This window comes from Chionomys nivalis, chromosome 13, assembly GCF_950005125.1.
Source record: "Chionomys nivalis chromosome 13, mChiNiv1.1, whole genome shotgun sequence".
Taxonomy (NCBI): domain Eukaryota; kingdom Metazoa; phylum Chordata; class Mammalia; order Rodentia; family Cricetidae; genus Chionomys; species Chionomys nivalis.
The window spans coordinates 14,650,358-14,676,115 of NC_080098.1; the positions used below are offsets into that span (position 1 = coordinate 14,650,358).

General features: G+C 37.1%; 1 protein-coding gene across 1 annotated transcript in view; it reads right to left on the reverse strand.

Moving 5' to 3' along the window:
* The window catches only part of Plxdc2 (plexin domain containing 2), a 412,732-nt gene that overhangs the window by 36,227 nt on the left and 350,747 nt on the right, over positions 1-25,758 (reverse strand). Inside the window, exons 10-13 of the mRNA XM_057786950.1 lie at positions 22,496-22,562; positions 17,712-17,859; positions 16,386-16,424; positions 839-999 (exon numbers count right to left, since the gene is read on the reverse strand). Coding sequence (XP_057642933.1) covers positions 839-999; positions 16,386-16,424; positions 17,712-17,859; positions 22,496-22,562 — 415 coding nt within the window. The remainder of the gene's footprint in view (positions 1-838; positions 1,000-16,385; positions 16,425-17,711; positions 17,860-22,495; positions 22,563-25,758) is intronic.

A 25,758-nucleotide genomic window follows, 5' to 3' on the forward strand; every position in this document is an offset into this window, starting at 1 on the left:
TGTGCAGTGAATTCAAATTCAACTCTCACATGTCTGAAAATCTGCAAAGAAGGATCTCTGTGTCCTTCTGGCACTTCAGTATTGTCCACTGTTCGAAGAGGAATCCTCCTGTAAGATGCTACCACGAAAGGTGCAGCTACGAGGGACTGATTGTAACTAGTGGTTTTGAGGCTCCCCTGGACCCTTCTAGACCCCCATGTTTGGCCATGACCTTTGTACATACTCCATGTTTCTTCTGGCATTGGAGTTAAGCCTAAATTCTGTATAGGACAGAATAGCATCCAATCAATCTTACTGTGGATATATGGGTGCACATTTATGTAGAAATGAATAAATACATGTTATACGCAATGGTAGTATCACATTGTAGCTCAATTTTATATCTATCATTTTGCAGTGGAAGTTGTATTTTCTCTGTATTTTACAAGCATTTTGAGAACAGACCTACTTTATTGTGTTGTATACACAGCCAATTTTCAATATTTATTTATCAATTTATTTGAGTCCTCCTGTTTCCAGGATAGGCTGGATTTTCCCCAGAGCAGGAGAACAGCTGGTTAACATATTTGGTATGAGAGGACTGGAAAGTGTGGTTTTTATTTTCCCTTAGGTCTCTAAAGGGAAGATGGTTTGTTTGTTTAAGAGCTTCAGAGATAAGAGGTCTGACCTCATCATCTGAAAGTAATCTATCAGTGCAGACGTGAGTGGGTGCAATGCATGTGACATCAGCCAACCTGACACTGACAAATCATGTGCCAAACATTAAATCCAGGTGGTGTTTGCTAGTTCACACAGCCCATCCACCAGCAAGGCTTGCATGGCTGAATCTGGTACTCACCTCAATGAAGAAGATGCTGGCGGCTGATGTTGGGTGGTGATACATATATACTGTCACCAGAATGGCTGCCGCTATAATGAGGATCAGGATCAGGATTCCAACAATGAGGCCTGCGTGAAGGCTTCCTCCTTTCTTCTCAGCTGCACTGTCGTCTGTAGAGGCTGAGAGAAGATTCCAGTTGTTAGGTCTGTCATATGTGTGCCCTTAAACTCAATTTTCTTTTGTGAAAAATTTGTGTATGCAAGCAAGTAACACTGAATATTTATCATGTTAGTTCAGGCTGGTGTGTGTGTCCAAACAACTTATGTCTGAAGTTATTTAAGCAACAAAACCCTTAATATTAATGGCTAAAATAAATTTAATGTTTTCAATGGTGCTGGTAATCGAACCCATAAACTTGTGCGTGTTAGGCGAGCACTCTACTGTTTAGCTACTACAGTAGTCCTCTATAGTAGAATATCAATTTCTAGTTTAATAAACACAACTAGTAGCCTTTTAGGTATGTGTGTATATGTTTATGTGTGTGCATGTATGTATGTAGATGTATATGATCTTGTATGCTAATAGATGTTGGGGCCAGGTAACTTCTTTAATTGCTCTCAGCACTGCTTTCAAGAAAACTTTAACTGAAGCAGGCTAGTTGGCTAGACTGTCTGGGTATGTCAGGACTACAAGCACAGGCTTATCTTTACATGAGTGATGGGGATCTGAATATCCTGACTAGACCTTCTCCTGAAGCCCTATTTGATTAGTCACTTATACCAAACTGTGAGAAAATTCTCAGATTCTGTTTAACTTACAGTAATTTATCCCCGGCTCTCTGTCTCTCCAAACCGACACTGCTATTGCCCCAAACTGACTCCCTTTCAAAATATCTCTCATATTCTGTATGGAATTTTCCATGGATGAGCATTACTTTTTTTTCCAGTTGGCAACTCAGACATTTTCACAAAGTCTATGCATGTATCTCAAAGCACAATTCTCAAAATCTGTTTTAAATGGAAAAGCTTTTTAGAAGGTTATAGGTGGAGGCAAAATGACACTTGAAGAGTTTTATTACTTTCTAAAGGGAAAACTACAGCACATGAAAAGATTCCAGTATGCCACTGCCTGGTATCATTTTCTCTAAATTCTAATAAGGTATGTGCCTCTGTAATACCAGGTTTCCGAGTTCATGAATAGAGGAATTTAATTTCCAATGTAATAATAATGCAACCAAAAGTCAGTCAACCACATAAAATCATCTAGGAAGGGTTTAAGATTCTGCAGTTTTGCTGGAGGTTCAGGCATTTGGAGATCATCCTCCATTACATGTTGCAGGTAAGTGCATGTTAGTGTATAATGTGATTATTAGTTTTGAGTCATTAGCTAATTCTCAAGATGGACAGATATTCTAAAACACTGTCTCATAACCTTTATATTAGCAGCCCTTCTCTATGTTATTATTACTACTTGCTCCTATGTTTTAAGTATCTTCCTATTAAATGACTTAATTGAGGTTTTTAGTTTGCTTGTTTTAACTTTAAGAATTTGTTAGTAAAATACAGATATGGTTTTCTATCAGGATAAGTGTGTGATATGAACTTACAGAAAATAAAATTCTCATAAAATCCTTCACACTCTTTTAGTTTCTTTCCTTCCTCCGTTATTCCTTCCCCCTCCTCTTATTCCTTCTCCATCCTTCTCTCCTTTCCTTCCTTTGTTTTTCTCTCTAGCCTTCTCTCTTTCCTTTCTTCTTCTCTTCCTCCCTCCTCCCTCTCTCTTCAGTGGTAGGTCCTAAAATCAGAACTTGACCTCAAATTTCCATTCATTTTCCCATCGTCATCATTTGCTCTTTGCTTGACTCTTGGTATCAGTGATCCTCCTCTAAATCCTAATATTCAAAATCTTAGAGGTATTTTTCCCTACCATTACATAAATTAACTTGAAAAGAATATGAAATTTAAAGAGTAATTCATTATATAAAGTTTCTTTGCAATATACATACATACTTTACATATGTTGTGTTGCACATACCCAATCTTCAACTCTAAGATATAAGCATTATGATTCCCACCTTTTAATAGCTGAGGTAACTGAGACACCAGGAAATTAAGAAATGTGTTAAAGTTGCAAAGAGCTGCACTCAAACAGGGCAGGCTGCTGGTAAACCCAAGCTCTGACCGTCATTTCCTCAGCTAACACTGAGCTCTTACCACTTCTTTCCCTTCTTATTTGGCATCATGAGTCTGGCACAAAATTCTGGAAAAAAAATCTGGTAATTTTAAGTAAAGGAAAAATAATTTAAAAGACAGTTCAAAAAATAGTTTTGTGCCAATAACAAATGTGGTGGTTGTGTCTCTGCTATGACTTCTCCTAAGCTTAGCCAATATCTCTCCTGTGACTTCTCCTGGGTCTCAGGCCAGTGTTGCAATCAGAAGCACATTCTCAAGTTGAGGGAAAGAGCAAGTTCAGAGTGACTAAGGAAGAAAAATGAACGCTTAATAAAGGTCACTGAAAACAGGTGACAGCCGGTGGAAAGACATTTCCATGAAAGCAGAACATGGCTTTAGTAAGTGAGCTCATCTCCCTTGCTCTCAGTTGCCCAGTCTGCACTATGACATCAACGGCAGTATTACTCCACAGAGTCCCTGGAAAAACTCAGCATCTATATACGTAGGTCTTAAGGGGAGCATCTGGAATGTAGTAAGCACTTATCTAATGATAAGCTGTAATAGTATTACTTTATCTGTTAGATGAGGCAGATTGAGGGAAATTATAGCAACAGATTCCTAACACCATAAAACTATATATTTGGCTCCTTTAATAAGCATGCATTTATGACTGCATCTTATGAGCTAGACACATATTTTTCCAAGATTATGACATGTTACTTTAATAATGAAATAGGATTGATTTAAAATGTTACTTTGGGGCAAAATATAGTAAAATTGGATACTTGAGTCACACAAAAAGTCTTTAATGTTTCTATGAACCCCATGTGTAATACAACCTTTTGCTCCCATCATCGCTTGCAGCAGCCCTTCTTCATTCTTCTCTTTTTCTTGACTCCTCTGTCTCTGCACCCTCCCATTTCTCTCTCCATTCCTCTACTGATGCTTTATTTCTCCCTTTTCTATTGAGCCACCAGCCAGTAAGCACATGCCTTGTTGAATTTCTGTGGGGTTCACATTCTCATATACACGGGACCAAGTTTCAGCCTTATATGTCTCATTGTGAATGGAATCAAACGGGATATGAAGCTCTGATTGGACCTCAGGGCTATGACTTCCCAAAGGAACCAGAGGACGGACCTGCTGCAGAGGCAAGGGGCTTCCCTGCAAGGAGGGAGAGAGCAGAGGATATGTTCTATTTACTAAGATCCTAATCAGAACTAAAACCATTACTAAATTGCAGGACCTAAATTTCCAATCTTTGGAATATAAAACAAGACCAAATTTGCATATTCAGGATCATAAACCTTATTTAGTCCCCTTCTTATGGCAAAAAGGTCAACTCTCACCATCATTTCTCAGCTGTGTTAGACATACAGATTGAAGTTGTTATCACCCTCTGAAGTATATATACATTTACATGTTTCTTTAAACAGTTAGACTCCTAGTGATGAATACTATTCTTTGTGTAGAGCCTGATTTGTTGCTAGGTAAATGATAATTTCACAATCTCTTAGATGATGATGATGATGATGTTAATAAAATAAACGATTCCATGGTTTCTCAAACACTGGTAACCATAGACAAATATTTACTGACCTATGAATGTCAGATGACCCCGATATGTTAAATAGTGTGTTGTCATAAGAACAAACAATTTAGGGGTATATATAACACTAAATTCCAAAATATTACAAACATGTTAATGTTAATTTCAGAATGATTTCCAGTAATCATCTATCATGAGAGAAAAAAGGCTCTCATCATTTTTTTATAGTGTATTTTTCTCCTCCCACATTGTAGGAAGTTAAGTCCTACCAGGCCAAAAGGAGCCAACCTGGTGTCTGCCTGGTACTGTCAGAGGTCCTTACTGTGCCTACCCTATAAAGAGTGACCAAGCAGTGTTACCTGAGTGCCTAGCAACAGACTCTGTTGGAGGTCCTGATCATTAGTAGCCATAGCCAATGAGGGATGAGAATGAAATGTCAACTCTCAATGAATCAGAATGCCTGGTGCTGGGGGGTTGTATATATATTTCCTGTTCTGAAATAAATGAGTCTGCTCTAAGCCTTCCATCCGACTCCTGGTGTCTCTGTTCATTGACGTCGTGCCTTTTCACCCCCTCCCCCGAGGAAGATATTAGGGTTCACCAACACCCTGTAATTTACCCAATCTTATTTTTTCTCACATGATTCTACAAATACTGTGAAAAGATCCTTTATTCCAGATGTTTTCAAAGGACTTTACAGATCAGAAAGCAAAATGTTATTGGGATGTTAAAGGTTGCTGAATTGAAACAGCTGCATTGATACAATTGATATGTTGGATTCTAAATTCTCTATTTCGTTTCCAATTTATCATCATTTCTCAAACACTACAATACGATATACGTGTGGTTATCTGTTTATCTATGGACCACATGCAGGGGTCATCTCTGTCCAAAATTATGGGCATCTCATTTTTAGATTTCTGAACAAAAATGAAAAAAAAAAAAAACGGTGAAAGCACATCCTGGGCATCACCTGTCATTGGGAATTAATTCATGCACCTTAAAGGAAGACCCTCAAATGAACTGATTGGGAATTAATTCATGCACCTTAAAGGAAGACCCTCAAATGAACTGATATCAATACGCCCTCAGAAAAGACAATAAACTAACATAGCACTTTGGAAAACAGTCAGTGCTGATCTTTTAAATTGGCAGAGAGAAGCGTGCCAAAGAGAACACATGCAAATGCAAAGCTCTACACAGCCTCAGTTATAGCCTTCTTATGCTGCTTCTTAGAGTCTATAAGGGGGGATGTTCAAGCACGGTCACAGGAGTCTGGTCATGAGACAAGAATCATTATGCTTTTCTTTGAAACATCATAGGCTTTTTTATTCATATCCCAAATGAAAGAAAACCAAACAACTATCAATTCAATATTATACACCAGATAACCCAAATCTTCATTCGTGTCTTTAGCATTCATTTGAGTACCAAACTAAAGGGATTGATGATGAAAGCAGTGAGACATCATAGAAAGAGATCAGACCAAAGTGAATACTATAAATAAACACCGAAAAGTCCACACAGTAAAAGCATTTTTGTAATGAGCTTAAGACGTGATTTAAAGCATAAGTGGAGCACAGAAAATCAATAGTATCAAAGATGACCCACTCTCATCTGGTGCTTTCTGTGACCCAGGAAGGGTTTGTGGCTTTTTAGGAGTTCATAGAATCCTAGAATGGTAATCAGCACTCAGATGAAGAAGGACTAACAACTGTCCCATCTGTCAAAACGATGAGTTATTGCTGGTTGAGCTTTTCTCACCACAGCAGCGAACACAACAGATTTCCAAATATAGAAAATTTCCAAGACCTTAAGTGAGTTGATTCCTTTGCTCTGCTTCATGGAACATTTATGACTAAGTGAGCTGATTGAAGAAAAAGAAGAAATAAAGAGGAAAAAGACAGAAGAGTGAAAGGACAAAGTTTTTAATGTTTCTTCAAAGTAAAGTGGTGGATTTTAAAACTCTGTGTCTCCTAATGCTTTATATGATTTCTCTCAGAATTATTGATATTATGCATTTGAGTTAGGCATCTGTAATATGATAAAATATTCTAAAACATTGCTAAAGAGACTTGTGTCTATTATCACTAGTCTTACAGTATGAGAATAAAGGAAAACTAAAAATTCTCATCTGAAATTGTATCCTCTTTAGAACTAACTCTTCTGGCCTAAAAGTGAGATACTTCAGCCTATAAATTCCATACCATAGTAATATCTTTTGGGAATTTAAGGCCTGATGGATTGGACAAACTCTTGTACAGATTTCCTCAAAAACCATAAATCTTACATGAACATTGCCAAAACGTTGTTTCTTAATGCTTTGGAATGAAGTTGAACTAAAAATGCCTTAAATATCAGTGTTCCATGTTTTGATTAAAAACACATAGGCTCACAGCTTTCCTTGTGGAATATCCTCTAACCCATTTATATGCTAAAGCAAGTACTGGAAAATCATGTAATGAATTTTTTAACAAAATTGATTCTCCTTTGTAAGTTTTCCTTGTAACTTAGCTGATTTTGTAGCTTGTTTTTAGTTTACTGATATTTCAAAATGTTTATGGTGTGTGTTCACACATGTGCTTTCATACGTGCATGCACTGTGTGTGTGTGTGTGTGTGTGTGAGAGAGAGAGAGAGAGAGAGAGAGAGAGAGAGAGAGACACGTTGTGCATGCCAGTCAGAGTCCATCATTGTAGATTTGGGTCTCTCTTTTTACCTTTATGTGGTGGGTTCTAGAGATTAAACTCAGGGTAGAAGACCTGTAATGAAGGATCTTTTACTTATTGAGCCATATTGCTATCCCAGAAAGTTTTCAAGGAAGAGGGTGACCTGAAGTAGTTCATAACATATGTTCAATTGCCACACTCTAATGATGCATATTGTAACATTGTCATTTATGGGATTTGGTAAGTTCTCTAAAAAGAAATAAAGAAAGGTACACACACAAAATGTATAAAATGTATAGCATATGGTAAAACAGCACTGGCAAAGGCAGCAGACGAGCCTTACTTTTTCCAACCTTTCCTACAAACTGACTTTGACATGTCATTAGTAGCTGCATTTGAAATGTTTTGAGATGAGTGAGCCTAGAGTATAAAAATCCTATTTTAAAATCAATAATATGTCACTTCTTATCTTTGAAACTGAAGGTAAGTAAAATAACGTGAAAGTATAATATAAGAAATAATTGATTTAATCAAACTGAAGGATTGGGACAGACATCAACATAATGAGTTTGTGTGTAGACATACTGATTTATTAGCACTTTTACTAATAACTAGTAAGTAGAATGTGTGGAATCTTCTCAGAGTGCATTGATGACATTTATCACTACTACAGGGCACCAAATGCACTTTGTGGTTATCCAGTTTGTTTTTTTCCATTCTTACTTTTACGTATGCTATATCATCATTGACAAACTCTCAAATATTTACTTTTATTATGACCTTTAGCTTTAAGACTTTAAATTATTCCTAATGTTAGCTTTCTATATCAAATTATCTTCATTATTTAAAATGTATTTATACCATTTTTGTTCTTTTTTCTTTTAAAAAATTTTTTGGCAATTTCAAACATGGATCTACTAGTTATAAGCATGCTCACACCCCACTCCCTCCTCTCATCCTATTCTCTCCCCTTCTTCTTCCCCACAAGTCCCATCCTGCTTTTATGAACTTTCTTTTGACCCACTGAGTTTAATTATGATTATCTGAATGTGCTAGAGGGGGGGTTTTCTTAACTGGAACACAAGCACCTTATTATACGTGATGACACCACTAAATCCCTCTTCCCCAGCATCCATAAATTTGGGGGGGAATCCACATTAGAAGAAAAATCTTACAGCTTAAGTTTTCAGCGAAGTATAAAGACTTGCCTGGTTAAGATCGTGGGATTTTTAATTATAGTAAAAGTTAGCAATAATTTGCTAAAGAATGTGCTCATTATGAAACACCAAAAGTGTGCTGAACAAAGTAATATCAAGGTTCAGTAAATCGGAAAAATGCAGTTATTTTCAAACCCATCTTACTGTACGAAAGTCATTAATATTAAAATAGCATTTGTACAATAATCTTTTTATGAAAAACGTTTACTATGCTATTAAATGAATCACCTATTGTGAACATAGACAAGAACTCTCTTCAGTGCTAGGCATATAGCTCAGTAGTACAGTGTTCATTAAGACCCTTTCTGGGTAACTCTAACTACCCACAAACCCAGCTCCAGATGAATCCCAAGGCTTCTGGCTTCAGCCTTCAGTGACAGCTGGAATCATCGGCACACATCTCCACACTGACACATAATTAATAAATAGTAACAATTAAAAGGACTGAATAATTCGGATTCCTCAAAAGTTTCTTGTCCCTCTTTCAGTCTTCATCATTCTTAACCCACAGGCAAGGGCTAAACTGATTTGTATTATTGTAAATTAACTTTGCTTTTACATGAATTTCATATAAACTGAGTCATATTACAAACACTCTGGAGTGTCTGGCTGGTGTCTTCACCTCACTGCAAGATGTCATTATTTTACTTTATTTCATTATCACTTCTTTGAGTATTATTAAGATTTTGTTATGGTTTCTTCTTTTTATCAGACATTATTCAATATTATCAACTTGCTACATATTTGGGGATAATAAAAATATTATGTTTTCTCCATAACTCCCCTTTAAAAGTTATTTTATTGTTATTATGCAGGGTTATATAAGGGCACACTCCACACCACTTCTTCCTATTAGTCTCCTTTCTTTCCCAGTTCCTCTCCTTTCATGTCATTGCTGCTTATATAATTTTTATGAGACTATAAAGTCTAAGACACACAAATGAGAGAAAATGTTTTGTCTTTCTCAAACCAGACTATCCTAATTGTCATCAGAGAGTCTTTATCCAGTCACTGATGGAAACAGACACAGAGGTCTATAGCCAAGCACTGGGCCAAGCTCGGGGACCTTGTTGAGGAAAGGGAAGAAGGATAGTATAGCCAGGAAGGTTAAGGTCATCACAAGTGAACCCACAGAAACAAATAAGCTGGGTTCATAGGAGCTCAAAGAGTCTAGACCAAAAGCTAGGGAGCCTGCATGAGACTGATCTTGGCCCTTAACATATGTAACATTTGAGTAGCTTGGTTTATTGTGGAATTCCTATTGTGGGGATCAGGGTCTGTCTCTAACACTTGAGCTAGTTTTGGGGAATCTATTCCCAATACTGGGATGTCTCAATACAAAGGGAAGAGCTTAGTTCTACTTCAGCTTGATATGCCGTGCTTTGCTGACATACATGGGAGGCCTGCCCCTTTCTGAACAGAAATAGAGAAGAGGTGGATGGTGGGGCAGAGGGGAGGCAGGGGATGAGGGAACAGAAAGAAAGGAGGGAGGGGAAACTGAGATCAGGATGTAAAATAAATGAAAAAATTGATTAATAAAAATTAATTCACTTAATGAGACTAAAATTTATATATTTGTGCTGACGTTTTATTGCTCATACTAATAGATTTCAACCTATTCATGCATAACTTCTTACTGAGACAATTTAAAATCTTCTGTCTTTGTTAATAGACAGTATCTTTTTACTGATCCTCATTTGACTTATTTTTACAATTCAATAATAATTACATAATTAATTTGTGTGAATGTGTCTACATGAGTGTGTGTTTGTGTGTGTGTGTGTTCAGGGGAACACTCATGTCCAAGCCTTGAGGCCAGAAGGGGACATAGGATTCCTCAGAGCTGAAGTTATGGCCATTTGCTGGAATGCCTGACTTGTAATGTGGGTACTTGAATCCAAACCCCAGTCCTCATGATTGCACAGTGTGTGCTCTTAACTAGCAAGCTAAATCTCCTCATACTCTATCAGATCCAAGTTTGGTTCAAATTACAGCATTCTTTTACCCTCTATTTTTTAAACTAATTTTTAAAAATTGTAATGTTTTCCTGATGAACGGCCTCTCTTTCATTCTCATATTTTCTTGCTGACCTCCGTGTGTTTAAGTTTAGTTTGACACACCCAGGTTTTACACGTTGTGCTCGTGGTGTACATATTTCCCATGACTTCATATTGGAGCTCCTTATATTCGTAAACCTTTGTTTTCCTGGCTCCTTAATTATACACTGCACGTAGCTGGTCTTGATTTGTGCTTTCTGTGGTGCCACACATTGTACCCAGGGCCTCACGTGTGCTAGGGAAACACTCTTGTCACTTAGCCTTGCCTCTGATTATGCATCTTGCTGTTGAATAATAATCTGGTAAGCAATGCTGATTATTATTTCCAGTCAGACAACTATCATTGCTGGCACATATCTACCCTTTTATTGTTTTGTCTGTCTGGTGGTATTTGCCTGCTCTGTGCTCCACCTCGCTTTTTCTCCTGCTTCTTTTAGGCCCAACAAATACATTTTACCCTTCTATTTAGCTGTCTTCAAGATTTTCAGCTTTGTATTTTAAATTATTTCCCTGCTTTCCTGTATTTTAAATGACTAATGGTTGCAGAACATTAATACTATCATGCAGTAAAAATACTTCTGCCTAAACTTTATGCAGCAAGTTGATAATCCATTGTTGCAGCTGAAATACTAACATTTGGCCAGAGTTAGCTTACAATACCTAAGAATTAGTGTTAAGTAATTAGCTCTCGTCTTTACTGGCCAAGACACATTTAAATTTTTGCATGGTGTTATTTAAACACCAAAGAAGAAAACTAAAGTAGAAATTAGCATTAATGGAACATCAAGCTATTATAAACGATTAGTGGTTTTGAAGCATTGTGATTTTCTTAAAAGTTAATCACTGTATTATAGGATAACCAAGCACTGTTCATTCACACACAAATGAACAGAATTTGCTGCTTAACTCTACAGCCTGGAGGATAGTTTCCTCTCTCTGTGTCTCTTTCCTTCTCCCTTTCCCTCCTCCTTCCTCCTCACCCAATCCCTATCCCCTCCCCAACCCACACATAGTGTTTTTGAGACAGGGTCTCATGTAGCTCAGGCTGATCTTGAAACTACTATGTAGCTGAAGATAACTCCTGATCCTCCTGTTTTCATCTCCCAGTTGCTGGGATTACAGATGTACCACACTTGATGTTTCTTATTTTTCCATTGCTGTGAGAGACATCATGCCTAAGGCAAATTATAGAAGAAACAGTTTATTGGGGGACTGGCAGTCTCAGAGTGTTAGTGTCCATTACTACCATGGTTGGGAGCATGGGAACAGGCAGGGGAATGGTACTGGATAGGAGTTGAGAGCTCACAATCAGATGCACAAGTTTGAGACAGAGGGTGCTACCAGAGAATGGTATGTGTTTCTGAAACCTCAAAGCCCATCCCCAGTGACACATCTCCTCCAACAAGGCCACACCTCCTAATCCTTCCCAAACAGTTCAACCATCCAGAAAGGAAGCATTTAAATGTAGGAGCCCATGGGGGTCGGGGTGGGATTCTCATTCAAACCAGCCCATCAGGTTATTTTCTAGTCTGAGAATAAGGCAGATAGATACAAAATTGGACACAAAGAGGATGTAGTTGTTGATCAGATGGGCATGGTAGAGCATTTGCAAGCAACTAAAGGGAAATATATTTGCAGTAACTTGAAGGGTACATGTACCTTTTCCCAGAGACTCTGTAACAGTATTTTATTCTATGTTCTACTAGCAGCAAAAATTCTGATTACAAATCCCATTTACACATTATAACATTATCATAGACTATATAGGGATGTCACAATATGAGGTTTTTTTTTCCCCTTTCCTTATGCTGGATAACAATTTTTCAAGCTATTAGGTGAAACAATGAAATTAAAACTTTTAAGGTAAAAATAATTGTAAAACAGCAATTTGATTTAGTTCAGTAAAGCAGAAAGCATAACCATGTTTGCTAAAACAAATAAACTTGCCAATATCTAAAATGGACTAGTTCTTATGCAGTACCTTCAGAGGGTTACAAGAGCAGCAGAGATGATGCTTTCAGGTCACCTGCACCTACGATCATGTGGAAGTGGAGTCAATTTCTCCTTGCCAACAATGAAAGTGCTTCAGGATAGCCATAGTATAGAGACAAAGGAGTGGATACAGAGATACATGAACCACTCTTATTCTAAGGATTGAGCATGGAGAAATCAAACACTCTCAACTCTTGATAATCAAGTGTATTCTGAGAAGGGTTGGCGATGCCATTAGTCCAGAGTTAGTTAGAAATACAGTGGAATTTTTAGGGCATCTGAAGTAGAGTGTCTGAATTTGATTGGTTAATTGTAGTAAATTGAACTAAGGTCTTATATTTTCCCAGCAAACATTATGTCTCTGATCTATAACCTCAATCTTCTTTCTACTTTTTATGTCCATGCAGGTCATCACTAGTTCATCCAGGCTGTCCTTGAGCCCACTCTGTAACCCAGGCAGACCCTGGTATGTGAGTCACTCTATCTCCTGCTCTGGTTAGCTGAGGCTACAGTTCTGTTCTTCCAACGTCTTGCTAAAATGCATATATTTGAACAAGATTCCCTAGCCTAATGCTTCTGATGTTCTATATTGATGAAGTTTAGATCAAACTACTTTTTACTGGAACTGATAGGATTATTGACCCCTGAGACCTAAGCCCAAAGGTTAAAATTGAGTTGGTTTAGGACAGTCACAAGTTAGAATATATTTGTAAGCCAGAATAATAAAATTAGCAAACAACTACACAAGCTCATTATAAAGAAAGGGATGAGAACCACAAACTCTTTAAAATAGTTGAGGAAAGAAATCCTTAATCCTGGGCAGTCCTAAAACATTCAAAGCATAAGAAGTCTTCATTGTTACACTAGATATGTGTTCAGAATGCAGTTAGGGCTAGCATGAAAAGTAGCCAAACAAAGCCAGAGATAAAACAAAATGCCAAGATATTTTACAGTGTTTCAAACAGAAGGTGATAGATATTCAATAGCCTGTCAAAAGCAAATAACAGCCTCCCTTTGCTCTGAGACTGTGATCTACACAAAGGAAGTAGATGAAAAAAAGACAAGGCTGCACAAACACAGCGGAAGACATGCTGCTTTGATGATTTATGTATGAGAGACAAAAAAATAATTTGACTGAAGGATAAATGTAACAGTAGACGCTTGATCTGCCACAACAGACTAAACAAAAACCAGCACCTCAGAAGCAGTTTTGTGAAAGTCAGGATCCTGCTCTAACATTTATTTCCAGACAAAACGTCTTAGGATTAAGTTAGACATAGGAAACTGAACACAGCAGAACCTGAGCTTGAGCCATGGAAACCTCAGAGTCATCTCTGTTGGCTTTTCACAATTATCCACTCTCGAGACATTCACTTGTAAGTTAACCTAACATGCTGCCATGCAGCAATTGTATCATCTCTTAGGGAAGACAACACCCTCTGACTTAGAAAAGCCAGGCTTCTGTGTTCCAGGCTTAGTAGATTTCTATCAATAAGAAGGAATGGCAGTCTTGGCCTTATATTCTATACCAGGATTGTGTGCAGGGCTGACTTTAAATATCAGCAATTAAAAATGTATGCTCCAACATTTTTAAAAAGAAATTCAGCTCAATCAAGAGGAAAAACCTTTAAGGCAATCAGTAAAGAATACAATTTGGGTACTTTCAGAGATCTGATAATAAATTTAAAATAATGAAATCTGTTTAAGGTTAGGAGCTTGAAATAATTTTCACAATTGCAGAGTAGCAGAAAAGCACAGTTAGGTTAGCTAAATTGAGTTGAATTCTAGTTGAAAATTTTGTTTCATTAAAATGCTTGCTCTTGGTTCAACTAGCAGGCCTCTCCTGTGTCTGGGATAACTATCTTCAGTTTGCATCATGAAGACACTTACTTTTCTAATTAGGTGGTGAATGACATTTGAAGTTAACCTATTCAAATGTCAGAAAGGCTTTTAGTAGTCATGCCTGCTAATATATACAGTTCAGACATTCTTAAAAGTTATAATTCAGTTCAAGGCCAACCTGGTCTACAGAGTGAGTTCCAGGACAGCCAGGGATATTATACAAAGAAACCCTGTCTCAAAAAAAAAAAAAAAAAAAAAACCACCCCCCACCCTCCAAAAAGGTTATAATTCTTCTAATAAACAATCCCTGGGATCTGAAAATCCAAAAGAGACTTTGTTTCAAGTGCATATAGCAATTATCCAGATATTTATGAGTTCCAAGAACACGATCTAGGTTCCTTTTCCAGGTGAGTTAAAGGAGAATTTATAGAGAAGCCAAGAACTTTACACTAAATTAGACTGAAAGAACTTGAAATTAAATTTTGAACGTAAGCTACAGGATATGCCTGGGTTTTGGAGACTGAAGGCCACTGCTTATGACGCAACTGGGTTACACAGGAGCAGTAAAGCATGCTGCTTCTAGCAGAACAGATGAAATGGAAACCAATGTGTGGTTATGGAAAAAATGAAATATCATTATGTATAATAAGTAATTATAGAAAAGAAATAAAATGCTGTGGGTATAAGTAAACAGCTTACCGTTGGCATTTCTTATGTTCAAATCAAACATAAGAGCCTTCTATTGTGAGGAAGAATCAATTTTATAAAGCCATCAGTGAAAGGGAGTCACCTACATCCGTTCCCATCGCTACTCTGCCCCACTGAACTCGGGTAACCATTTTGTTTGTTTGTTTTCATTCTGTTTCGAGTTTCCTTTTTGTGGGTATTGAAACTGGAGTCTCTATTTATGCTAGACATTCTAACCTCCTGGATTACTCTAAAAGTTTTTATGCTATTATTTGTAATTATGCATATAAATGTATGGGTGTTCAGAGTGAACAGAGGTGCAGATCCCCTGGAGCTGGCTTTAAAAACAGTTTTGAGTCTGCTGAGGTGAGTTCTAGGAAGTAAACTCTGATCTTCCTAAGTGCTTTTTGTTGATTTGTTGTGCTAGGGCTCAAACCCAAGGCTTTTAGGAAGTCTATCAAGCTCTGTCTGCAGCCAAACATTCTTAGAAGTGACACACTTGATTAGGCGTGGATTCATCTATGCTAACTGTACCTGAACCAATCAGAGGCATGGGAAATGTTCATCCTTTTGTGATATTTTGGAATCTGATGGCTCCCTGTTTATCAATTATCTATATACAATCTGAAACTGCAGCAACTCATTGTCAAGTGTACTTCAAAATTTTTATTATGTGGTTTATTTAAATCCATCCCACCAACATAATCTATTTCTAATGCGTAGCTTAAGAATGTATTTTGTTGTGTGATTCTTCAATGCTTTAAACAAAACTAAGATGTTACTGGGAAGAATTGGTAATATATTGGAGATCTCCCTTCAATGTGCATTGTACAAAATATTAATTATGTGAGAGACTGTTTGTAAGATAATTTTGTAGTCGAATACTGGAGAAATGCCAGGCAGAATATTTTCCCTCATTTTGAAGATCCTTTGGAGGGCATATTCACCGGAGTAAAGAAGTTGCTTAACCATCGTCCACTATTGTCAGCTGCAGGCCTGCAGCAAGACTTCACATAGCGAGCAGCCAGAAGAAATGACTGAATGGATGTGTGAGTGAACCAAGGTTGTAAACAATTCTTCACTGAAGAAACTTTAATAATCGTCCACTCAGAGAATCTTATGCTAATTAATGAAAGGTCACAGTAATCCTTTTTCCCTATTAACACTATAGAATCTTCTAAACAATTAAACGAACAAGCAAACAGGCAGAAAAATGAAGAAAAAAAATACAACAAACATGAAGCTTCTACTTATGTTAAGAATTTTGTTATCACAAATATATCTTCTGTCTTTGGAATCCCTCACGCCCTTTTAGCCTATTAAAATGAATACAATGAATTAGGGTTTACAAGTATTTCCAGAAGAAAGGTATGCACTCCTACCTCCATTATCTTTGAGATGCAGTGCTATCTTTGTGTCATCTGAAAGAGAAGGTGACCATTATTACAACAGAAAAAGATTTCAAAGATGCACACATCTCTTACTTGGCAACTGTCTTAACTCAAACACTTGGATTTTATACTTTAGAGACTAATTTCTAGCTCAGTGGGAAAACAGGATCCCACTTTACATGATACAGCAATAAAAATTATCTCAGAGATGGTTTAGGCTAAAATATTAGTAACACATCTGAGCCTTGATTCTGTGAGAATGATAAGAAATGTAGTTATAGCATGAAATAGATTTTTAACTTTCTAATACAACTTACAATAGCACTTTATTTGAAATCAAGACTGAGACTACTACAAAGTAAGAGGAATAATTAGGATTTATCAATAGTTAAAGATTTATCTTAACTTGTATCAGTAATGAATAAATTTACATCTGAATGGCTAAACATAGGGTATAATGTTTCATTTCAAAAGTTATATTTTACTATGAAAGTTAGAGTTTCAATTGAAGCATGTTTTTCACAGTCTTTAGAAAAATGACCCCAAATAATTTGAATTTAGTATATGTTGCTTTTAAGAGAAACACAATGCAATTGGAATTTGCCCTCCACCTCTCTGTTCCACTTACTTTATAACACCCACTTAAATTTCAATAAAGAGCTAAGGCTTAAAATTTTACTTCTTATTTCAAAGAAAGCAACACTTACGGCAATAAGACATGAAACTATTTTCTCCCCTAAAGAAATATTCTGCCCCTACTCCTTATTATACCATATAGAATAGAAAGTTATCAAATAATGACTATTATATTTTCTCCACACATGAATTTTACCTAGGCATTAGCACTTTAGTAGTTCCTTCTTCTCCATAAAAGGGGGTACCCTTTGAGAACAACTTTGTGTTCAGTGTCTCTGTGATTGACTGCATTCAGGAAACACCACTGAATAACTGTATGCTAGTAAAGCGATCTATTGTTCAGAATTTTATAGCAATAGTCATTTATCTGCATATTTCTTTTGACTAATGTATCAGGATTGTAGTTTGATGACTACTAAATTTAGCCACATGAAAAGAAGTGAATTTTTCTTTTCTAAGAGGAAAAAGAGAAGCCAGATTATGGATAATCGCTAAGACTTAACAAGAGGAACAGTATTCTTAACAAGAATACCAGCATGTTTTCTGCCCATGTTAACTCTGAATCTAAAAAATTCTTCGAGAAGTTAATTAGCCAAAACAATATTCTTTTTCTCCAGTAAGCAGGTGTTACCCAGCAATCTTTTCTTTCTTATAAAAACAAACAAACAATCTTGTGGGCACCTTCCGTGGGCAGGCTGGTGGGCAGCTGGGATGTCACGGCTCTCCTGGTGGTGGTCAGGACCCTGAATTGCGTGGTGGTTGTGTGTGAGGTTGTGGTGGTTTGAGAACTCTCCGCTGGCTCTGCGCTCTCACACATCTTCTCCTTTGACTGGTAGGAGACACAGAAGTGAAAATCAGCAGACTGAACACATTTTGTCTTTTAAACCTACATCAAAGAAATCATACTTAAACTACAAAACATCTCAAATTGATGTCAAGAGTAAATTATTTTTGTGTCAGATTCTTCATAGATTTTGCTAATTTATGAAGTATATAAGATAAGAGAGAGGGAGGATGCAACAAATTACACACATCTGCAGATATTTGGAGTCACCATTTCACCTGCGTTTAACATTCTGTATCATTTTTTATCTTGCTTTTTTAATTTTATAGAAATATGGATGAAATATGTGATATCAAAAGGCAAAATAAGTTATAGTTAGAAGAAAAGCATGTACCTACAGAAAAGGTTTCACACCTCTTTGGATCTACAGAGCAACAATGTTATATCTTAAACATTTCCTCTCTGCTCTAGGCTATTATACAACTTCAAAATTAATCTTTTCCAGGTTGAATAGAAATTTTAAATTTTGTTTTCTCTCCATGAAATATCCAAAACCACATAGATAAATCTTACATTTAAACACAATCTAATTCTTCTTAGCAGGGTTCTATAGAAGATACCAGAAGAAACACATTTCATTTTTTTAAAATTTATAACCTACAAAAATAAATCCCAGTTTTCACTAGTAAGAACTCTTATTCTAGAGCTAGAAGTTGATGTTGTGAACATTCTCTTTGTGCTTCAAAGATTTCATTGCTCTGATAAAAGGTGGCTGCTCTAAATATGGGCAGTACTCATGACATATTTGAAAACTTTTAGTAAGTAACTGTCCTGTCATGAATGGAGAGTGAAGAATCTTTTCATAGTGACTGAAGAGTTCTTGTAAAGCTGCTTTATCATTAGTCAGATATACTATAGGTTTAGGTTTATTCTCTGCTCAGATTACTGCATCTTCTCAGCTTCAAAGATTCCTTTAGCTCTGACTCCTCCTCAGCTATAATCCACAATGTCTGATATTCAGATAGAAATCTCTAGAACTGTTCTCAAAGCTCGTGTATCTTACTTCTTTCCATATGTACTTTACACTGAGATTCTTCTCCTTGAACACACAATAACTGCTCTGCTTTAATGTCTTTTCATCTACCACCTCTGCCTAACTTTTCAGTACCTTCAGGTTTCACATATTTTAAGCATCTTTTTTTGAAAATGCCCAATTCTGCACAAAGCAAAAGATCTTCCTTAGCCTTGCCCATGCCAAAGGCAAGCAGAATGGAACAGTGATCCCCAAATTCCACAAACTAATCAGCATTCTCACTCAGAAAATCAACAGTGCCTGGAAATGGTTTCGCATATGGATAATCATATGTTCAAAGGCTGTGGTACCAGTTCACTCTACTTAACAACTGCAATCCCAGAGTAATTCTCCCTGTTCTGCCCTGGGTTCACCTTTCATTTCCTTGATGAAAGAGGCCATCAGTAGGATTTCTTTACAAATCAAACTTGCTTCTGCCTGAGCATATCCTCCTTCCTTCTAGTCCAGAGGACAGCTATGATGCCTCATATTTTTTCCAGCTGCATTCAATTCAGTTCACTCCCTTGGGTTTTGTGAACTTGGTATTTGGATAATTTTTTTTTCATCATGAGTCATGTGTAATTCTCTGATGACTTGTTACTGCTAACAATCTACCATAAGGTAAGTATGCCTAATCTTCCACTCTATCTAGACCCCCACTGCTCCACAATACTTCCTGGCACTGAATTATTCTACTTTTCCATCCAGTCATATTTGGACTTCCTAGGAGTTTGGTTTATCTTGATCTTCTCAAACTCTCAGTTTCTCCACTTAATAACAATCTTACTGCTCCATGTCTAACTCGGAATTTTTCCTATCGTGTTTCCGTATATCTCCATATTCACTAAATCTCCTAAAGGAAACCTATGGGTAATCCACATTAGTGAACACATATGCCCACTCTCGGTTTCTGTGATGCTCCTCTTTTGACTCCTCTCTTACAACTCCCTTGCTTCCTTCTTATTCTTCCTCCCTTTAGCTTTGCAATTTTTATGTATATTTCTTGACCTTCCCTTTCCCTCTGTGTTTTCTTATGCACTTCCATCTCTATACCCAGGATTTCATTTAACATCTTGATATTGAATGTTTACAAATCTGCATCTCAAGTTGACCTTCTTCTCTTGAAAGCCAAGCTCAAACATTCATCTGTTGAAAAGACATATGCATATGGATGTCCCAGACATCTTAAGATAAAGAAGTCTAGGATTGAATTTGCTGTCTATTGCTCTCACTGAGTTAATAAACAATCCTGTGTTTAAGGTAAAATCTTGGATTTGGTTTGCTTTTGCATTTACAAAAGAAGAAGACTGTGTATATAATGTAAATTTCAAAAGAGTATTGGAAATTTCACAAAATAAAGAAAATCTCTAAACATGCTTCTTTATTACCTTTCCATCATTCCTCCCCAAATAAACCCTATCTGCTCAAAGGGAACAAAATACATTAAGTAACATTTAAAACTCAAATATAAAAGCAGAGTTGGCCCAGAGAAACAAATGCCAATACCAATGCTGCTTAAAGGAGACCAACCTTGCATCAGCAGTAGATAGGATGAGTTGGATTTGGTGAACTTGTGTACTTAACTGTGAGGAAAGAACTGCTTACCACACAAAACTAGTGGTGTGGATAATTTAATTGTAGAAAAGAGGAACCATGGATTACTACAGAATGCATCGGATTCTGACCTTTAGTACCATCACAGTCTAGAGAGCATGATAAATTATCCACCACTGTACCTAGGAGATTTTCTCTGCCTTGTAAGGCTTATAGGGAGAATACTCTGGAGCAAGAAAGCTAAAATATCTGGATCGTATTCTGAACTTTTACACAAATATGAACATTCATTTCAAGTATCTTTTTGAGAAAACTGGTTACATGAATGTGTCTTATACCAGCTTGATACACAAGCTAGAGTTATCTGAAAGGAGGGAACCTCAGTTGAGAAAATGCCTTTATAAGATCTGCTGTAGGGCATTTTCTTATTTATGAGTGGTGATAGGTGGGAGAGGGTCCAGACCATTGCAGGTGATGCCATTCCTGGACTGGTAATCTTGGGTTCTATAAGAAAGTAGGTTGAGCATGCCATAGGGTGAAAGCCAGTAAGCAGCACCCTTCCACAGTCTGTGTATCAGCTCCTGCGTTCAGATTCCTGCCCTGTTTCTGCTATGGAAATGTAAGTCAAATAAAGCCTTTCCTCCCTCCTCAGCTTGCTTTTTGGTCATTGTGTATCACTACCGCACCAGAAACCCTAACAAATACAATGAGCAAAACAAGGATCTGAAAACACAACTGGATTTGTCAATATGTTCTATGGAACTGTGTCATAGAACTGAGATAGATGATGATTCATGTAAAATGCTCTAATTCCCCAAGTGAATAACAAAAACCAGATTAAAGCATCCACAGTAATAATGCATTTAAAAGCTCAGCAATGTTGGCCAGTTTGTTGGTTGAGATTTTACATGGGGTTTCACCATGTTTCTTAGGTTAGCCTCAAATTCATATCCTCCTGCTTGATAGATTAAATGTATATCCCATGTTGACTTTAAAGAGTGTTACTTTTGTTTATTTATCTTAAATTTTATTTTATAATTTTGGGTTCTGACTGAGGGCCTCACACACTGAGGTGCATTTTGGGCCCCAGAATGTTTGCAAAGGAGCATTTCTCAAGACCTCTATGAGCTATCCAAACTCAAGTGTATTTTCACAAAGCTCCTAGTAACCCACGATATTCCTAGTGGTTCCTGTTTTATCACTGGGCTTGACTAGAGTCACTAGTATGTCATTGTTAATTGTCACTAAAATTTATATTTTAAAATTCAGTGAAAGAAGGATCTGGAGAGATGGCTCAGTGGTGAAGAACAAACACTGTCCTTAAATAAAGCTGAAGCTTCAATCACATCACCCACAGCAGAAGGTTCACGACTTCCTGCAACTCTCTTAATGGAGGTACCTGCTGCCCTCTACTGGCCACTGTGAGCATAACATGCATGTAGTGCCATATATTCATACAGATACTCACATTTAATAGGGACAAGAAATACTTAATGCACATACAAAACTTAGGGAACTTTGAAATGACTGACAGTAAGATTCAGGAAAACTTTAGTCAAGTTATAATTGCTTTTTCATGTAAAGAACTAAAAATCAAATTACCCAAGTCTCGCTTATTACAGCATAGCAAGTTCACTACAATCAATCTTTCCCTCAAACCATTACTTTGCTATGATATTAAAAGAGGAGCAATGACTACTTAAAAGATAAAAAAGAGGAAATATTTAGAAAATCTGCTTTTTTGTGCATATATATTCAATCCTAGATCTCCAGATCCCTATATAGGTACCTAATGCTGGGAACTCTCATGAACACTCCAATTCCCTATTCCATCACCCTTCTTTTCTTCATGACAATAACATTATCTCTTGAGAAGAGGGCAAGAATAGAGTGTGGTGATACATGAGAGCCATTATCCGTGGTGACTGGCATACATTAAGGATTCACTTTCAATGTTTTGGGTTTTATTAAAGAACCCCATTAGATACCACTCTAATAAGTGGCACTGTCATGTGCTAGGTAAAACTGATACCAGTGATTTATGGCAGAGCACACCTGTACTTCTTCTGGACATCCACTGTCCACCCAGTCCTGTCGGTGGCGGTCGAATCCACTGGAGCATCTTCAAAGACCCCATTGTATTTGGAGAGAGGAAGCATAGCATGTAGGGAGGGGAAACAGAAAGAAAAAGACTGGTAAATAGACAGTTCTCAGATTCCCTTTAATACAGTTCCTCATGTCATGGTGACGCCCAATCATAAAATTATTTTCATGTCTACATCATAACTATAATTTAGCTATGGTTATGAATCTTAATGTAAAATATCTGGTTTGCAGGATATCTGATATGCTACCCTTGTAAAGGGCCATTTGACCATAAAGAGGTTGTAAATCACAATTTGAGAACTAATACATTAATCCCTGGTATAACCTGCTCGATTGAAGGGTGATCTTAATTCTTGGGCTATACAAGAGAGACTATGCTGATAATATGACATGTTGGGAATGTCAGAGTTTATTCCAAGATAGATTCCTGATCTGTTCTAAACAGGTTGACTTCTGGAGACCTTGAGCCCGAGACACAAATGAGATTTAAGGCAACCATATTCATCCCTGCCAGACTGATCCTCAAGGCGAACCCTAGACATCAAAGCAGGGCGAGCTTCTTGTGTTGTCACACATTGCTGCCAAGAGAACAGCTGGAAGCTACTCCCAGTCTCACAAGGTCTGCTGGGCTATGTCCTATGAATCTTTTCCCCATCCTACTTCTAATTCATTTTCTTTCCCTATAAGTGGCAACCTTGAGCATAACAACTTTTCTGTGCCACGTAAGTCTCTCCAGTGATCTTGAGTGTGTTTGGTGAAAGTGTTCAGCTATGCATGATTAGGTCACTCCAAAGATGTCTGATTTGGCAAGTACCACGTCAATAAAATCTTGTTCAGAGTCTTTCCCTCAATGGGAATACTTTTCTGTCTGTTTTATCTGGCCTTTACAGCACATTCGTTTTCAAGACCCAGCAGTTTCAACCCAGAGCATGACCCAAAGAAGCTTCGTAAAGTTCTGTGACCAACTGTTTTACTCTTCTTCTTTCTTCCCTCATAAAATAGTCCATTTACCTTTACCATTTTAAATAATAATTTTGGTGTGTCTCTGTGCTGTGTGTGTGTGTGTGTGTGTGTGTGTCGTATATATGTGTAGTATGTGTCTATGTGTGCTTGTGGGTGTGCATGCCTGGGGCACACAGGGGATAGAGGAGGATGACAGGTGTCCTGTTTTGTCATTCAGTGCTTTATCTCCTTCAAACAAACTTTCTCACTGAACCTGGAATGAGGCTGGTGGCCATCAACCCCCAGAAATCTATAGCGGTAGCTCCAACCTCCCAAAGCACTAAGGTTACAGGTGCATAAGTGACTCCACTCAGTTTTTGTCAAGAATTTGGGGGATTTGAACTCACAGCCTTAAATCTGTATAACAAGCATTCTTACCACTGATTCATCAACCCAGTTCCCAGTTACTCATGACTTAATGTCTAAATTTGATTGAGATCATTTTAAATTGAAGTCAGACTATTATACTGATTATATTTAATATATCTGACTCTTAACATCTTTTTGTATAGAAATTTAAATTAGTTTCATCAGTCTATTGGTATTAAGGATATTTATACTTCCCTTAATTTTAATAATTGAATATATATTTATAGTTAAGAATGTGGTTCTGTATTTTAATCTAAACGGAATTTATTTACCTAGCAAAATAAATGTCATTCAATTCTTACTTAATATTTATTATGGTTTTAATTTGCAACTGTTCTTTTGGTCTTTGTTTTGAAATGAGTTCACATTACGGCTTTTTCTAAGAATCGTCACCAGAGACAACGTTCTGCCTGAGAGAGCATAATTCAATTCAGTGGAATGTGAAAACAACTTTCCTGTCAGCAAGACAGACCATATTTATCATTCTCTCCAGACTGACCCTTTGAAAGATCAACCCGTTAAATTCTGTGTTATACCAAACACCTGCACTGAACAAGCTCAAGGGTGGCATAAAGGTCCATGTGAGCATTGGCATCCTGATGCTGTGGATCTTTATGTGGCTGTAACTTTTTTTTCCTTTTTTTTTTTTTTTGAGTTCTACCTTTTCCTTTGCTCACCTCCCTATCTCTCCCTTCCCCTTCCTTCAACAATCTCCTAAGGTCCCCATGCTCCCAATTTAATCAGGAGATCTTGTCTTTTTCTACTTCCCATGTAGATTAGATCTATGTATGTCTCTCTAAAGGTCCTCGCTGTTGTCTAGGTTCTCTGGGATTGTGATTTGTGGGCTGGTTTCCTTTGCTTTATGTTGCTATTGCTCAGTGACACTGTGTGATGTGGTGCTTATTTACTTCTTGGCTAGTGAGATGGCTGCTGTACCTTCTTTTTATCTGTCACCTGTTTAAATATTAAAGAATGTGTTGATACTTTCTTTTGGAACCTGTGAATATAGCAATATTTTTGAAAAAAGAAAAAAGTCCTTAGGAGTTGCTTGATCACTAGTAATTAAATGGAACAGATAATTTAAAAATGTAGTTTGTTTTAATATACTCTTACTTAAAAGTTTCACTTGCATATACTAATTTAACTTATAATAAACTTGTACCAAATCTTAACAATTGTGACACAGGCTAACCTCTTAACTTAGAAAAAGTAGTCACTTAATTTGCTAAATTTACCAGGGAAAAATCAGAACACACAGTTTCCTTGATTTTTTAAACAATCCTCCAGTTATACTGTGTGAAATTAAGTTCTGTGTGAAGTCAATTAAGTAACTCACTTGTTTATTTATTCACAGTTCATTTCCTAATACTTTTTCTGTAGTTTATGAAAATTGGGAAGGACTGAGGATTTGCTTTGGAAATGGACAAAACTAGGACCAGGGTGGTTGCTCAATGAGATAAGGGCTTTCCAATCAAGTGTGAAGATCTGAGTTAAGGTACCCAGCACTTAGGAAACAGTGGGTGAGACAGGATGCGTCCCTAGTCTCGGTGCCAGAAAAGTAGAGATTGGGTTAGATTTGCCCCTGGACAGCTGGAGAAAACATGATAAAAATGAAGGATATGAGCTAGACTTCATCTTAGCAACGTTTTTGTTGCTTTTAAATGCTCGATTATATTGTGACAAATTGGAATTCAATTTCCTTCAGTTGTCTGTATTGCTGGATGTCCACTCCAAAGCTATTACTTCAGTACTAAAAACATTTCCCTGAGGCTTGATGGCTGGCTTGTCTAGCTGAATCTGTTAGGCTATGATTCAGACAGAGTGATTAAGGAAGACATTCA